The following is a 15,759-nucleotide window of genomic DNA, read 5'->3' as shown; positions in this document are numbered from 1 at the left end:
TTTACTCCTTTCAAAGGATGTCCTTGAATTGACTAACTTTTGAGATACAAAATTTGCTTCTACAGCATATGTTTCTCGTGCGTTTAAATTGGGAAGCAGTTGCGTCTGCAGCACGTTTTCTGCATCAATTTTTTAATGTTAAGCCAGGTCGTTAATTAACGGATAGATGAAGGGGTTAGTTTCTAAAGAAACTGTGGTGCTGCGTCGGTGGGGGAGTGGAAAAATGTTTAGTTAATGTTTTATCAGAGTTGATAAGGTAATTTGGTCAACGTAAAGAGACTCCAGTGGTGACGTTTCGAGAGTTAACCCTTCGTCAGATCGAGTCGAAGGGCCAACGCATGCACTCAAATCTCTTTACGGTAGCCAAATTACGTTGTCAGCTCTGGTGATAAAACAAACATTCGTTGGTTAACAGGTTTGTTCCAGTGTACTTACTTGGTTTCTTACAAATGAAGCCAAACTGGTTCTGACATGGTTCATCATGCCACTTGCCATTGCTTGTCACTATTGCGCATGACACGCCACCATTGTTGGGTGACTTGTCGTCCCAGTTGGTGTAAGATGACGTCGCACGGTCACTCCATATCCAGTCTCCCTCACTGTCAATGTCATTATAGCCAATCCAGAAGTTGTTCTTAGAATAAACCTGACAAAATGAAAAATTAAAATTGACCGTAATGAAAAACGACGGGGACTTTTCAAATAACCGTTTTATTGAGCTAATAAAGATCGTTTGCAGGATGAAAATGAAATCAGAATTTGAACCGAACCACGCAGATTATAAAAAGAGGCATTGAAAGTAGTCCATGTTATAACACTCGCAATCAAGGCGACAAACCTGAGATATCATGGTCTGTTCATCGTCGCTAAGAATGCTTGATAGAGATGCCTTTTCGTCCATACAAGACACAAGAGCGTGCTCCCAGGTTTTCTTGTCTTTGAAAAGTTTGTAGCATCCTTGGACTGAATTCAAGGTCAACTTCTTCCAACCTTTGTCACAATCTGGATTATTGCAGGAAAATGTAAATTAGATGGACTGAAATATAGTCAGGTGGATAAGCGGATTAGTTTCTAAGAAACTAGAGAAATTAAGCGCGCACAGACGTTCGTCAGCCACGGACGGCAACCGGAAGTCGAATGTTTCCTTTTTTGGCGTGGTTTTGCTTCTTACCACGGACAGGAAAAGCTCTCGTTGATGACTGTGACTTGACGTTACAAACGCTATGGCGTGAAAACGCTCCAATTTCTGGTTGCCGTCCGTGGCTCAAAAACGTCGGTGCTTAAGTTCCCTACTGTCTTGATGCGTCAGTGGGGAGTGGAAACGAATGTTTGGTTTAAGAACAGAGTTGATATAAGGTAATTTGGCCACCGTAAAGAGATTCGAGTGTTGACGTTTCGAACGTAAGCCCATGGATAGAGCAAATCAAGGAATAGTAGGTTGTATGTGGTTAATATAGTAAGCAATGGAGCTACGCTATTGGTTGGAGCATGGTAACGTGAAAAACAAGAATAAATTAGTCGAATGAAAAGCTTTCGTTGATTCCGTGAGGATTAAGAGTGCATATTTGGAAGAACGATTTTTGTTCTAAGCTTTTGCGTCGCTAGACACTTAAACTTGCCTAACCTTCTTACAAAGACTTGGAAGTATGTGGCAGTTCTAAACATCATGGTAACACAGAAAGCCGCAAAGGCAGCCTAAGTGATTTGCATTAATATTAAAAGACACCAACCCAATTTTTTTTGTGGATCTTTTTTAATAAACCTAGACTCATCAAGTTTTTTTTGCTTCACTTTTTCGAAATTACGCGAGAATGGTGCTTTAAAAGGGCCTCTAACAGTTCAAACAGCTATACAAAATTATTACTGTCTTTCCTCGGGGCTACTGTTGTAAGCAATTACTTACTGTCGACTTTTTTCTTGCAAAGGTATTCATTGGTCTGTGTACACGATGCATCTTTCCATTTGCCTTCTTGTGCGTTCAACAATACACAGTCTCTTCCCTTGCCATTATCATTTTTAGCGCTACTATCCCAGTTCGTAAACACGGACAAACTCGAGTCACTCCATGACCACGTCCCGTCCCGCGATTTGTCCCGATATCCCAACCAGGATTCGATGTTTGTGAAGTTTTCTAGGAAGCGTTGTTCATAGGCGTTGGTCACGCTGAAGAGCTCGCCGCCAAGATTTTTGCAGGTGTGATGAGCGTTATCCCACGTTTTACGTTCAAATACTTCTTTGTAGCAAAATGAACCAAAATCTCCAAGGGCTCCTGTCCAGCCAGCACCGCACTGAAGATCTGAAACGATTACACATTCCTCAGTTTTCTCTCTTTCATATCAGTTTCAAGGTGTAAGTGTGATGTTAAGGTTTACGTTGGGATAGAACGGAAAAAGATCGCCGAGTTGAATCTTCATGATATCGTTTTACGAACCCGGGTAACATTTTAACCGTCCCCGGAAATTTTGCTAGCTTAATTATCCGACGGCCAAGGTCGCTCGCAAGCTCTTCCTTCAAGCGGACGGGGATCGAAACACAATCGTGACAATATTGGAATACAAAATCCATAGACTTATAATCAGGAATCAGGCCTTTAGAACCAACTTTGAGTATTCCAGAATCAGAGACCCTAATAGATTAGCTTGCATGAGACGATCCATAATCTTAATATTTATATTACCTGGTTTAGGTCGAATCAAGTTCTTCTTGCCAATGTTTGGGTTTGGGTTTGGCTGTTGTGCAGTCTGTTGGTTGTTCTGATCACTTTGTTGTCCCTCTGGTGGGAGTGGTGTTGGGTAAAATGGGTAGGGACAAAACTCGTCGCCTTCACCACACGGTTTCTGAGTGTAACATTTAATTCATTAGTAAAGGGCACAAATCAATGTGAATACCAGTCGTGTACTGCTATTTTAATTAGTTACTGTTATTATAACAGTTCGGCTTCAAGTTTACGCGAGAAGACCGAAATATGATATGGAAAGTTGTAAAATCGTCCAGGTGTGTTAAGACGAAAATACCACCACACGTGTCGGTGGCCTTCATGGTTTCTTTTCTTTACAAGTCAGGCATTGGCAATTTGATAAAATTATTTTTTAAAAAAACTCTCCCTTTCGGTCTTGTTGCGTATTCATGCGACAACGTTATTTGAAGGAGCTAAACAGAGGAGTTTCAGCAGGCAGCGATCTAAACGAATGTCGCTAAAACAAAGGGTCTAATGAGCAAAGATGTCTGCACGGCCGGTGGACGTTGTACTGATTCACTTACTCACTGTAGGCGCCTTCGGGGAAAACGTTAGTATGATTAACCAAATTCGTACTGTGAAGGCAATAAATTGTCATGCTCTCACCTCACATACTCTGTCTTTATAAAGAAATCGTACTGTACCTGTTGTTGGGGTTTTTCATTAGCTGGATAAAACTGAGCAAATTGGTTTGATGGCATAAATCCACGAGCGGAGGCCTGGAAACTAGCCTGAAGGAAGTGAAAGGAAATGTTGTGTTTAAAGCAACAAAAGTAAGAATGTTGAATGGCCAGAGTTCTATTTAAATTGGCCTTGCAACTACTTTTGTGATCGCTTCCGTTGCTTGTGGCCAATCAAATACAAGAACCGCGCGAGGCGGTTTTGTTCAATTGCTGCAAAAACAAATGGGGCACAATCCCTCACCCAATTATTGTGTTTTGATTGGCCAGCTGTAACAGAACATTTGAGAAAAAATATATGTACCCTCGGCAAACATCAATGCGATTGCCCCTGTTGAGAATTTTAAGGAAGACGTAGACTAAGGACAGCCACCTCAAATCCTTTAATTTTATAAAACAACAACAACAACAACAAAAAACAAAACAAAAAAAATCGTTTCTAAACGAAGTTGTCCTCGATCAAGCCTTCGTGTTTCCGAAATTCCGTAGCTGAATGTTACCGGGAACCATATCTTTAGGAGGGATTTGCGGGATGGTATGGCAAACTACATCTTGTTCAAAAACCGTCAGTTAAAGGTACAAATTGTAAGCCAGAAGATCGTAATGAAGTTCCTGATTCCCATGAATACCCATGATAAACTGATGAAAACCGTTGGGTCGTTCTTTACAGCATCTGACTTTTACCTGACAACGATTCTTTTTAGTTAGGTGTGTATATGGAATAATATGGTTTAGTATGATATGGAGGTATTGTATGTCATGTCCTGTATGGCATGGCATGACGTGGCGTAGCATGGCATGGTATTGTATAATAGAGTATAGTATTGTATGTCATGATATATGGTGTAAGTGTGATGCGGTATGGTATGATATGGCACGGTATGGTTTGGTGTGGTATGGTATGATACGGCATAGTATGGTCTGATATGTATGTCATGACATGACATGACATGGCATAGCATGGTATGGTATGGTATAATAGAGTATAGTATGGTATGTCATGATATATGTTGTAAGTGTGATGCGGTATGGTATAATATGGCACAGTATGTTTTGGTGTGGTATGTATGATACGGCATAGTATATGGCCTGATATGTATGTCATGACATGACGTAGCATGGCATAATTTGTCATGATATGGTGACAATTTCAATGATATAAAATTGGCAATTAATGAATAGTTATTACGGATTTTACAAACATTTTCGCATTTTCCTGCGTGTCATTTAAAATTTTTGTTCGAAACCTTTTTAAAATGGAATGCTTGTTGGCGTGACGTTGTATCGATGAACCTGTTAAATCAATCGTTCAACGCTAATAGTCTTTCTTACGGGTTGAGCAGGATTTCCTTTCTTCCATGCTGCTGTCAACTGTGGAGCTGAAAATGGACTTGGGTCCTCCAACAAGTTGCTGTCAAAAGGCTGATGTTGTTCCTGTGATTGAAGCTGCTGCTGCATGACATTGTGGCAATAAAACGATACAAGCCGGGTTTAGTTTGTTTTGAGAGATGTTCACACGATTAAAACTGCTGCTTTTGACTTGTGCGACAATTCACATTCAATTCAACTAAATTCAGTTCAATTCGAAAGATCATTATCAACCCCCACAACTGATTTCCTTACATCAAAACTACTTTCCTACCCGATCATTTGCCAATTTTTCATCACCCTGGTTTGCCTTGGAAACTTTTCGGTTAGTTTTTTTTGAGATCTAAACCAAAGTGTTTCAGTTCGTTCTTAATACAAGATGATCATTACAAATCGAACTTTAATCGTTAGAGGCTGTGATTCAAACTCAGTATTGCAAGACGAATAAATTGACGCGGTATTTAAAATTATTTTGATTCTATAGATAGCTTCAAATCAAAAAATTATGATTTAGGCCATTTTCTTTGACAAGAACACTCAAACAAACTAAAGAAATTTCTTTCAGTAGAGCCTTGAAATAGGGATAAATGGAGAAAAATAAATGAAAAAAAAAATCCTTTCTATAAAACGATTCCGAGGAATCGTTATATTATTCATTAATTCGTTCGACGTTATTTTTTTGGTAAATACTACTAATTTTTTCATAGTAAGAGGTCTTACGGTGTAGAGTGAATTTCCTGTGTCTATTGGATCGTTCTGACTTCCTTCTGGTGGCATTGGGATAGGGTAAGGTTGACCGCCTTCCGGGAAATATTGACGAGCTCCCGCTGGCTGTTGACCGATCATAGATTAACACAGCTCACACGAGCGATTAGTCATCAGTTTATGGAAATTGAAAATTTCTTCAAACCATTGTTTTTGTAAAATAAACGTACAAAAAAGGAACAAAGGTACGAAAAAGAACGCACATGTTGCGTTAGTCGGTTAGTTCTTTCGCCGTTTGTTATATCTCGAATGTTACACTTCGGCCTTGATGACATTGGTTTTGTGAATGGTGCGTTACGATTAAGGTTATGATGTGTTATTGGTGATGTAGTGGTAAATGGTGTATTTCAATGAATTATGGACATAAAAATTACTCGTATTATTAATAAACATTTAAAGATCACTTAGATTATTAATAAGCATAGTTATATTAATATTATTCAAGATGATTCGTTCATCGGGGGTGGTCAACTGGGCAATGACAAAGAAGAAACGTATTATGTTGCTGTATTAGAATTTAAACTATTGCAGATTGTCTTGATCGAGATGTTAGTAACCTATAACCTGTCAATTAATTTTGAGTTATTCTACAGGTTAAACATGTGGTCCTGTGAAAACTTATAAGATATTTAATCAGTAACGTTTAATTAAATTTACTTAACTAAAATAAACAACAACAACAACAACAACAACAACAGCAACAACCACATACTTTACACTTGATCACCCCATCACTGATCACCACTTAGCTGAAGGGAATAATGGGCCATTTTCATTATGAAGTCACATACGCAAACATACGGCAGACAAGCAATTCGCTTGGCTACTTGTCGGTCTCTGTGGACTGTGAGCTGATACCAGTTTGGCAAATCGATCCTATACGAGTGCGATATTTGGCAGTCTTCATCGATATGGTGATATTATGACTGACGTTATTGCTTGATGTGTTCCCAGGCTTTAAAAAAGTTGCAAATCCTTAATGTCCTCCGCTACAATACTCCGCTCAATTGAAATATCGATATCTTACACAGAAACAAATTTTTGCAGCATTAAACAACAACAACAACAAAAACAACAACAACAACAACAACAACAACAACAACAACAAAAGCATTCCTTAAACAAAGCATGGATAGTACACGCCTCTTCTTGTCTCATGTGATTAAGGGAGCAGTATCGAAAGTATCAAAACAACCGATATTTTTCGCAAGTATCGATATTTTGCGGGGAAATCCAAGTATCGATGATATAGAACATTTGGTATTGATATCTCTGTGGAGAAGTTTTCAAACAATACTCACACGGATTTTAGCTTTTTGACCACAGTTATTTGGGATTCAATGAACAGAAATTTAATTTTTCTGTTCCTCCATCCGCCACGCGAATAGCTTTTTAGCTTTTTGTGGGTTTGCGAGTGTCTTTTGTATTGGTGTTTTGTTTAAATAAGTTTTACATTGTTGCTGAAATATTGCGCATGTCAAGTCACAATGAAAACGGCCCATTTCATGTGCAATGTTTAACCTCATTCAAATCCTTTAATTCAGCTCGGGTCGCATCAGGACAAGTTACGGGGGTGTTTACATGTAAAAACTCGCACCGGTGCGAGTTTGAAACCGGTATGACATTGTGATTTCATACCGTGTTCACATGAAGGGACACTTCATGTCGACAGACGTGATTGTGACGCTATATCACGCCATATTGAATTGGATACCGAAGACTGCGCATGGGCTACCCGTCCCAGACTCCCGGGAGAGTGATTTCATGCTGGAGCGAACGGCCATACCGCGTTCACATGACATCGGAATGAGTTTTCGTACCGTAATGAAAATCTCGCTCCGGTACAGTTACCGGGGTGAACTCGCACCGGTATGACTCGCTCTGGTATGAGATTTTGTGCTGGTATCATGTAAACGAATGCAGAGCCACAAGAGGGAACCGGAGTGAACTCGTACCGGAATGAAAGTCGCGCCAGTATCATGTAAACACCCCCTTACTAAAGACGCAAAAATCACTACTTGTATCTCGAGAAAGTGGAGGGCGAGTGAAATATTTTTCAGAACGGAAATCCATGGAGAAAGAGGAAAATCCGAGTCGGCTGGGTACTTCTTCTTCTACTACTACCACAGAAAACTTCTAGGTTCACACGAGCATTTTGTTTTATATCCTACACATGGCGAATTTGTTGTACCTTATTCCAAAATGGCTGTAATTTTAATATACTTTTGTAAGTGCTTAAATTGGCCTATCTTACCTCATTCTTAAGTTCAAAAATCAAAATAATATTTTAACTCGAACGAGGCAAGAAGGGCTAATTTGAAGCACAAACAGTAGAATATTAAAATGGAAGCCATTTTGGAATAAGGTTTATTGAAACACCAAATTTGTCGTTGCACATTGATCCCAATGCGACTATGAGCTTGACTTATTGTCATAAAATGTCTCAGGTGATCATGGGGACGGGATACCTGTTTCCAATAAAGTTACAAGATCAAAAGCAAAGGGTTTGATATTATTTTATCTGCCAGTGTCAGCTAAAGGATTGAGCAGACTTGCGATAGATACTAGTATCAAAGCAAATTAATTTCAGTTTTGGCTATTTCGTAATAAAGGCTGTCATTGGCAGTAAATATAGAAAGCAAGCGAACATAACGTCACCATGCTATCACTTTGATTTTGTGGGTGCTTTGGTCCATGAGAAGTTTCTTAAATGCTTCACCCTGTGTTTTATAATTTAGGGTAATTAATGTTCTTTTGCTTCAAGTCTTTTCAGGATTAGGCATATTCAGTTTGCTTCTTTTTGTTAGTTCTTACTCAACTACTATACCTGTTGTTTGGCTTTTTCATTGGCTGGATAAAAGTGAGGAAATTGGGCTGATGGCAGAGGTCCTGGAGCGGAGGCTTGGAAACTAGCCTGGAGGAAGTGAGTAAAAAGAAGTAAAGTAAAACTCTATTTACACAGGGTAGCCCATTCAGCTGAAAGGAAATGTTGTGTGAAAAGCAACAGCAACAGGAAAGAGAAAGTAACACTAGATCCTCAATAAAGATTTACATTATTAAAGAATATACTATCACAAGCCAGTCGATTGCATTTTTACATGCCGTGCCGTTTTTTACTTAGCCTGTTCCAGGTGTTCACAAAGTGAAGTGTCCTTGTAGAGGCGCAAAGAAAATTGCAATGCGAATACTTCTTTAGTAAACACAAATAAAAATATATGAAATCTGAGATCGAACATTCAAATCGTTTCATTGAAAATATTTAAGTTTGATGTTTCCAAAAATTCCGCGACATTTTGTAAAAAGTTACCTTTCTATGAGAATGATGTATTTTAGTAAGTGACAGAGGCATACTCGGAAAAGAAATCCGAGTGGTCCTATCAGGAGACGAACGTAAGACCTTCCGATTACTAGTTTGGATGCTCTACCACTGAGCTACAGGAGACTTGTGGGATCTAAGGCCATTAAACTAGGTTCACGGGACACACATCCTGCATACTACTAGGATTGGAATGTCATGTGTGTCATGTGTGGCATATGCGCAATGGAATGAATGTGATGGAATACTTTAAGCCTAGTGAATTAATGAGAGTGAGGTATTATTTACTAAGTGACACAGGCATACTCGGAAAAAATACGAGTGTTCCTATTCCGAGTATTTTGATTCATGGACATGCTCAGAACCAGGAAACCCACCCTTTAAGCATGAAGCATTAGAAGCAAGATAATGTTTTTGGCAGCAAAGCACAATATCAAACAGTATTGAACTAAAACATTTTTTGCTCTCGTATGGCAAGCCTGGGTTTCTGGTAATAAATCATTTTTTTGTCGAAACCTTTTCTTTTTTGTAAATTTCAAGATAAAGAAGATAATTGCTAAGCTAAAATAAAGTGATAAAAACAATAGGTTACCATTCTCCTTTAGGAGAAAATAGTAAATTATCAATTGACTGAGCTTAGCACCAAGGAAGACCCGCATGTTTTCAACGTAAGCTTGCTAAGAAACAATGCGCAGAAAGGATGCTAAATGCAATGGAACAGGCTATTTTCCACTGGACAAATGTTCTTGAGTTCGACGAAGGAGAACGCAAGACTAATCCTGTGGCGAAGAGAAATTGAAGTTTTCTCCTAATGGTCGATAGACTCTATATTTAATAGCCCTTATCCCCACTCCCATTTTTTGAGGGAATTAGTTGGCCTCGTTTTACAAGTAGTGCTGTGGTCGTCTTGTGGGCTTTCTATGCTTGGTAGAATCGTTTATGGGAGTCTTATCACTGCGCAGTCCGCGGTTGTTTTGTCAACCCGCCTTCGATAAAGAATCAGTTATGCTGAAGTATTCATGAGTTCAAGCAGTGATTCAGTGGCCGTTCGTTGCCTCGATGGTAAAACTTGGGTTCAAAGAGTTCATTTTGGAATTTCATTTACGATCGTTTCGCGTTCCTTTTAGTCTTTGACAAACTGCAGCCCGCGAGAAAACAGAAGTGATGAACAACACGTTAGTATTTTTGTCGTTTGATCACTGTTTACAAGACTTAATAGACTTGTAAAGCTTCTTTAAAACACAAATAAAAACATTTGAGATCCGAAATCGAACATTCTTCCGTATGCAAATAAAATTCTTTCATCCAAAATATTTCAGTTTGATGTTCCCAAAACTGACTTCCACAACATTTTGTAAAAATACCTTTCTAGTATTTTATTACTGAATAGTCATCATAAATCGAACTTTAATCATTGTAGCGCTATAATTTATACAAATAAATTTTTACTTATTTATACCAATAAAAAAGCCTAAGCTAATTTATTCGGCTTTCCAAGTGGATCGCGATTTTTGTTATTACTTTGTTTCTTTTGATGACTTGATATGAAAATTTCATTTCTTAGGCCCTTTTTTTGCCTTTAAGACCCAAAAACAAGCTAAAGGAATTTAGGCATTTCCAATTCTCTTAGTAACGCATTGAAATAGGGCTAAATGCTATATGGAGAACTAGAAAGAAAAGGCATTTTTATGAAACGATTTCAAGAAATTTGTAATTTTTTTTCTTCTTCCTCCGCCACAATTAGCCAGCTACATGCGGGTGGAAGAATCTTTGTATAAATTTATCTAGTGTGTAGTAATAAAGTTTTCTTGTTGATAATTTTCTAATTCGCTCGACGTTATTATTATTATTTCCCTGTAAATGATACTATTGTAATTTTTTTTATGATAACACATCTTACGGTGGGGCTTGGGATTCCTGTGTTTATTGGATCGTTCTGACTTCCTTCTGGTGGCATTGGGATTCGATAAGGTTGTCCGCCTTCCGGGAAATATTGACGAGCTACCGCTGGCTGTTGACCGATCATATATTAACACAGCTCACACGAGCGATTAGTCATCATTTTTGGAATTTGAAAATTTCCATAAACCATTATTTTGAAGTAGAAGGACCAGAGGAATAAAATAGGACGCACATGTTGCTTTAGTCGGTTAGTTCTTTGCCAGCCGATGAGTTGTATCCATCAAAAATTATTTGTCACGTCAGTGAGTTGTCGAAATAAAGTTTACTAGTATGATTAATTGAGGTGATTCCTTCGAAATGAAAGTTGTCTTGAGATTTTGCTCAAGTTTCACTGATTGTTCGAAAGCTCGTGATCACTCGAAACACTCAAGAAACAGAATGGGTCAAAACTGTGTCTGCAGAAGAGACACAACCCACACAAGTTAAGCCATAATTATTTGCAATATGCACTTTCGAATGTGAGTCTATTTAATCCGTTCTTGCCACTTCTGGTGGAAACACAAATTACATAGATAAAAGCATAACCTCAAACGAGGCCATAGGTTTGAAACGTGAGGCATGGGAAGCAAGAGAAATCTTTTGGCAGCGAAGTACAATATCAAGCAGTATTGAACGAAACAAATTCTTGCGCGCGTATTCTGAAGATCACTTTGCCCACAAGTAAAGGAAAAGCGTTGGTAATAATGAGGATAATTGCTAAGCTAAAATAAAGTGATCCAAAATATAGGTTACCGCGCATCTTTTGGAGAAAAAATAACCTTTTATTAACGTATTGAGCTTCTTAGCTTAGCATCAAGGAAAACCCGCCATGTATTCAACGTGTTTGAGCTAATGAAGCAAGAAATTGTGCACAGAAAGGATACTCCATGCAGCCAAACGGAATCACCTCAATATAGTGTATTTAAATATTATTTCAGTAATTATTTATAAACATAGTTATAATGATATTTATCTAGATGATGTTTGCTCATCGGGCTTTTAAGCTTATCATGATTAAAAACTAAAATATTCTGTTTACGCATTAAAATTAAACTATTGCAGATTATTTTGAGCGAGATTTTAGTTTATAACCCCTATTAATTTTCAATTACTTTACAGGTTAAGCATGTGGTCCAGTGTTATCGTATTCTTTGCATAAAACATTTAACAAACAATATTAAAATAAATGTATTTACCCCCACCCACCAAAAAGTAAAACAACAACAACAACAACAACAACAACAACAACAACAACAACAAGAAAAGGAAACAAACAAACAATAAATTCTCAATTAACCTGAGCTTCATGTATCTTAGGTAGAGGAAATAATGGGTCGTTTTCATTATGACGTCGCATGCGCAACGATACAACGGACAAGTACCAAGTAGGTCGATTGGCTGCTCGTCAGTTTCTGTGGACTATGAGATAACACTAATTTTGCAAATCTATCCTTTGCGAGTGCAGTGCTTATCGATATTTAGGACTTTTTTTCGATTGATGTGTTGACATCACAGAGTTACCCAGTCTACAGTAGAGTTGTAAATCTCTAATATCCTCCGCTCGAGTGAATTATCAACATCGTGTACAGAAACAGGAAAATGTTGATTTTGTATAAGAAAACAGTTCATCATTGTTTGTTTTCTTGTCCTTCCTTCGGTTTATTTGCTATTTAAAAGATCCACAGTTACTGGATTTTGGTGAAAGTTGATTTGGCTCTTACTTACATAATTATGTTTTTCTCGCTAATTCATTTGATTTATTATAGCACGTTGTTCTTGTGTATTTATTTGGGTTATAGCTAAATGGCAAGTGTTGGCGAATTTAATCGAATAAAATCGATGGGAAGAAATCACTTTAAACTTAATAAATAAAAATTGTGAATGAAATAGTTACCTCTTCTCTTGGAGTTTCATAGACTGATGTGGGACCATATATGATTTATACCCAGTGGCTATTCAGCTTTTATTTGTTATGTACGTTCTATAAACTATGCTGACAACGTAACTTGTCTTTTTTTTTGCAAAGAGATAGTGAGCGAATGTTGTACACCGCGTTTTGGGTAAATTATTTGTTTTTGCTAAAACAACAACAACAACAACAGCAAAAACCGCCTTGGCCATTTTTCGATTCGTTCACTGTTTATTCTCTGTGTTTGTCCCGCTGATCAAGATTGCATTTCCTCCAATCTCTGCTACAGCTACCAACGTCCCTGATGAGTTATTTAAGTAATTTTTGTGTTCCAGTTTTTCTGTTCTTGCATGCTCCCCCCACAAATAGCTGTTTAGCTAACTGCGTGTTCGCGAGTGTGTTTTTACCAGGTTTTTTTTAAAATATTTTTTTGCATGTTGCTATTAAAATATCTCAGCATGCGAAGTCGTAATGAAAGCGGCCCATTTCATGTGTTATCATTTTTCATTCAAAACCTTTCCTTCAGCTCAGGTCGCATTGGAGGAAGTTAGTAAAAACATTTTTGTAGTTAATTTAATTTCTGAACGTACATGATTACGCTTCAGAATGGAGAACCTAAAGGGGACCGTAAACCGTGAATCCGGGACCCCTGGGTGCTTCTCCATCAGTCGCCACTGATCAGTTTTAGCTGGGTTTTTCATTCAATACACGATAAATTTATTGTACATTGAAACACCACGTTTTTGTTTGCGAACTAATCCCAATGCGACTATACCTTTTGAAGACAATTTTAAAACTTTTTTTATTGTCATAAAATGTCTAGATCATGGGAGCGGGATGCCAGTTTTCAATAGAAAAGATTTAAAATAAAAGACAGCAGGTTTTGTATTGTTTTTTTCTATCAGGGTCGGCCTTAAGCTTGGGATTTAGACGTCTATCCAAAGTAAATTTAACTTTTGGTATTCCAGTTGTCGCTGACAGTAAATAAAAGTGTACGAAATCATGTCTGCCTCCTATCTTTTCTAGCTCGTCAACTTTGGGTACATTGCCCATTACAAAATTTTTAAATGGCCAGCCCTACTCTTTGAGATGTAGGGTAGTTAATGTTCATTTGCTTAAGTTTTCCCAGATTGGGCATATTCAGATGCACCTTCAGTTTGCTTTAGTGTGTTAACTCTTAAGTAACCACCATACCTCTTGTTTGGGAAACTGGGCTGATGGCAAAGATCCACGAGCGGAGGCTTGGAAACTAGCCTGAAGGAAGGATGGGAAACATTGTGTAAAAAGCAACAACAACAACAAGAAAGAGAAAGTAACGTTAGTACCTCGCGTAGCTGTTAGTACAGTCAATAAAGATTTATATTGTCAAATAATCCGTTACATTACAAGCCAGCAGGTTGCAGTTTTACGCGCCCAACCGTTTTCGACTTCCAAAGTTTTTGAGTACAAGAAGTTTCTCACAAACTTTTGACGTCTCTAAGGCCGGTTTAGATGGCACATGTTTTATTGTATACGTCTTTCTGACAGTTATAAGTCTGCGATACGAAATGTTTCGTGTTATGACCCAGTATATGTAACCATTATGTATGTCTAGTCCATTTACGTTTCCTGTAAATTTGTAAATTATTACTGTATCAGGGATCCATTTAAACTAACCTTGCTTAACTGGACACCCGGTATAAATATTGATTTAAATGAAATAAATAAAATAAATTCGTGTAAATATCAGACCTTTTCCTAAGTTCTTACGCACTGTACGTTAAATGTTGTAAGATTTTGCAGAAAAATGGCACAAACAGCTAACGCTACAGCAGTCATGTGACAGTGGTAAGCATAAGACGCACAGTCTAAATTGGACTTTTGACAGCTTTTGTGACGGCCTCACTTTCAACTGGCCAATCAAACACAAGAGCGACGCCAGGTGGAGGAATAATCAGATTTGTCGCAAAGCAAATTTTTGTCATTGTCCACGTCGAGAGGAAGCCATTGGAAAGTTGCTAAAAACCAAAACTAAACAAAGCCTTGCTTGGTGGCAGCGGTTCTTTAAGAAAACTGAAGCCCTAATGCTTCAATTTTCAATTTTTTAATTGTTACAGCTGAGGTCTTTTGTGTAAGTCTGAAAGTTGAAATACGGTTACAGGTGACAATGACGTCATACCTTAGGTACTTCATGGTAATTGTCACTTCCTTGCTCGCTATGGTAACCTTGGCTTTCCTGTTCTCCCTCAGGGGGAATGGTGAAGGGATATATTGGAGGTGCTGGGTTAGACCTTGCTTCCCCTGTTGGTGGTAAGTAAATTCATTGACATAATTACAGCATTATTCAAATTCCATTGTCTTAAAAAGTGGGCGACTCGAACCGACAGAGAAGCTTAACTGTTTGATTTAACGTTTGAGTTTTCCAATGAAGGAAGACAAGCAAAGTGAAAAAAGCAAAGAACGCTGCTTTTGGTTCGAGTCGACCTGGACTTGATATTACTGTGGTTACTTGCAGCGATACACAAGAATATTGTAAGTAAGCATAAGAACAAGAACTGGTGCAGTTTAAGAGAATCCCTGATGCGTCATGAATACAGTGTAAAGCCAAAAGCTCTTCTGGGAGCGTAGTTTAGTGTAGATTTAGTTGGAGCGGTTTTTTCAAACGAGTGTCGTAAGAGCAAGACTTACACCAATAGCAACAAATGTCAAAAAATGATAAAAAACGATAAAGACAATAAAAAATAAAAAAAATAAAATAAAATAAAATCAATCAATCAATCAATCAATCAATCAATCAATCAATCAATCAATCAATCAATCAATCAATCAATCAATCGATCGATCGATCGATCGATCGATCAATCAATCAATCAATCATAATTAGAAAAAAACCGGAACTAGAAGTTAGATACAGGTAAATTGTGTCAAGCGTGGAAAAAGATGTGCAGTAAACTGAAGATTGATTTTGTAATGGCATTCACTATTTCGAAATGAAATTTTATAGCAAAAGTTGAAGTTGACTGGCAATCCTAGCAGCTTCTTCAGCAAATGAAGTTGGAGAGTC

General features: G+C 37.9%; 1 protein-coding gene across 8 annotated transcripts in view; it reads right to left on the bottom strand.

The window, feature by feature from the left end:
* LOC146474863 (uncharacterized) overlaps nt 1–15,759 on the bottom strand; it is an 80,549-nt gene that overhangs the window by 33,100 nt on the left and 31,690 nt on the right. For 4 of the 8 annotated variants that reach the window (XM_085116616.1, XM_085116615.1, XM_085116611.1 and 1 more), the window contains exons 20-30: nt 14,875–14,996; nt 13,911–13,970; nt 10,767–10,877; nt 8,378–8,464; nt 5,506–5,616; nt 4,750–4,869; nt 3,382–3,468; nt 2,678–2,837; nt 1,904–2,296; nt 839–1,002; nt 436–646 (exon numbers count right to left, since the gene is read on the bottom strand). In XM_085116616.1, the coding sequence (XP_084972742.1) occupies nt 436–646; nt 839–1,002; nt 1,904–2,296; nt 2,678–2,837; nt 3,382–3,468; nt 4,750–4,869; nt 5,506–5,616; nt 8,378–8,464; nt 10,767–10,877; nt 13,911–13,970; nt 14,875–14,996 (1,626 nt within the window). The remainder of the gene's footprint in view (nt 1–435; nt 647–838; nt 1,003–1,903; nt 2,297–2,677; nt 2,838–3,381; nt 3,469–4,749; nt 4,870–5,505; nt 5,617–8,377; nt 8,465–10,766; nt 10,878–13,910; nt 13,971–14,874; nt 14,997–15,759) is intronic. The other 4 variants (XM_085116613.1, XM_085116617.1, XM_085116618.1 and 1 more) reach the window with 4 other exon arrangements.

Source organism: Pavona decussata, unplaced genomic scaffold (genome assembly GCF_977016875.1).
Source record: "Pavona decussata unplaced genomic scaffold, jaPavDecu1.1 SCAFFOLD_87, whole genome shotgun sequence".
NCBI lineage: Eukaryota > Metazoa > Cnidaria > Anthozoa > Scleractinia > Agariciidae > Pavona > Pavona decussata.
The sequence above is the reverse complement of the archived record's forward strand: the minus strand, read 5'-3'. Positions and strand labels throughout refer to the sequence as shown.